General features: G+C 52.8%; 1 protein-coding gene across 1 annotated transcript in view; it reads right to left on the bottom strand.

The window, feature by feature from the left end:
- Window positions 1–1,018, bottom strand: part of LOC108571821 (homeobox protein B-H2-like) — a 22,378-nt gene extending 21,360 nt beyond the window's left edge. The window contains exon 1 of the mRNA XM_017933962.1: window positions 568–1,018. Within this exon, the coding sequence (XP_017789451.1) occupies window positions 568–1,018 (451 nt within the window). The remainder of the gene's footprint in view (window positions 1–567) is intronic.
- Between the last annotated feature and the right edge of the window lie 506 nt (window positions 1,019–1,524).

The raw sequence follows: 1,524 nt of genomic DNA, 5'->3' as shown, positions 1-1,524 counted from the left end.
AGGCCCAATTTGAGACCATTAAAACCCCTAAACGATGTCGGGGCACAGAAGGCAGGCCCGAAAGATTAAGAAAGGTCTCTCTCTTTCTAAGGTGGAAGAAGGCCTTTTATCTCCCGGGAAATATCTGATTCCAACGAAGCACACAAGTCTTGTGCTCGGCGAGCAACCACCGACGGGCCGACACTATCTCTCACCGTGTGGAACATCCGGTCGGGACCGAGTCCGCCCCATAAATGTCCTTGACACCTTCGTGAAAGTCCACGCGAGCCGACCAGGTGAACAAACCGAGTGGCGAAATTAATTTCGCGCCTCCTCTCTCTCTCCCCCCCCCCCCTAACCTTCCACGCATCCCTCCTACCCAAACTCGACCAATTAGCCAACGTCGACGAACGACGATTAAAGCCCGTATAACGCGACGAATCTGAAATCTCGTTCGACTAAACCACACGCCTATTTCCCTGGTGTGCGGTGTGTATGTTATAATAACGACTTAATCGTCGTTGGTTCGCGGAAATATTTACTAGAACCGACGAGACCGAGATAAGGTAGACATAATTGACCGCTTACCATTAGAAGTAACGGAAGCACCATCGTGATGACTCGCGTCGCTATCCTCGTCGAGGTTGCTAATGCTCAAGGATGTTCTCGATTGATGCCTGACACTGAGATCCCTTGGCGTTGACGGTGGACTCCCGGGTGGTTCTTGTGTTTGTAGGCCGGCAGCTTGATGCATCTTACTCGACGCACCACCGAGGATATCGGTGATCATGAACCTAGATCTTTGCGGCATCGTTGTAGAGGCGTCGCCACGTTCTAATCCGTTGTTACCGTTGTGATTGTTGTTCCTGGCGTCGAGCCCATTCGACAGACGTTCCACGCTGACTCCGTTCCTCTCCACGATGTTCTCCAATCGATGGGCCTCCAGGCCGGACATCCTGCTCAGGTTCAGACCGTTATTGGCCACTGTGACGCCGCTACGTGCCGCCACGTGGTGATTCTGATGATGATGGACCGTCATCACTGTACACGTCGGTGGTTCCTTCGGGCTACGGGCACCTGCAGGTGCCTCTGTCGCCACCCCAGGACTCGCCCGGTACCTGGGAGACAGAATCTTGCCGACGGTGACGGCGTCGCGTGAGTCAGGAACTCGTTTTCACACGTCGAAGAAGAGTAATCACACTTTTTTCACCGCATCCGAACCTTTAGCTTCTCTCACACAGTTCCGTTCCCTTCTTCCAACGTTTCTTTCCGTCCCTTACGAACATATTCCCATCGATCGATTCCTCTTGTCCTTTCAGATCTATCGATCTTCTTCTCTCTCTCCTTGGAAAAGTTTTATGCGCGATTGCCGCGCTTGTTACACTGTTACGATTATAGAGTTGGAGAAGGATCTCGACGATGAATCTCGGTTGATTTCGACGCGAGAATCGAGAGTAAATGGCGCGTGAGATGGTTCACGATGCACCTTGCGCTTCCTCTCCCGTTCACTCGATCGCTCCACCTCCGCCTCCGCCTCCGCCTACC

The sequence above is a fragment of the Habropoda laboriosa genome, unplaced genomic scaffold, assembly GCF_001263275.1.
Source record: "Habropoda laboriosa isolate 0110345459 unplaced genomic scaffold, ASM126327v1 scaffold99, whole genome shotgun sequence".
NCBI lineage: Eukaryota > Metazoa > Arthropoda > Insecta > Hymenoptera > Apidae > Habropoda > Habropoda laboriosa.
This window is presented reverse-complemented; position numbering and strand designations above follow the sequence as displayed.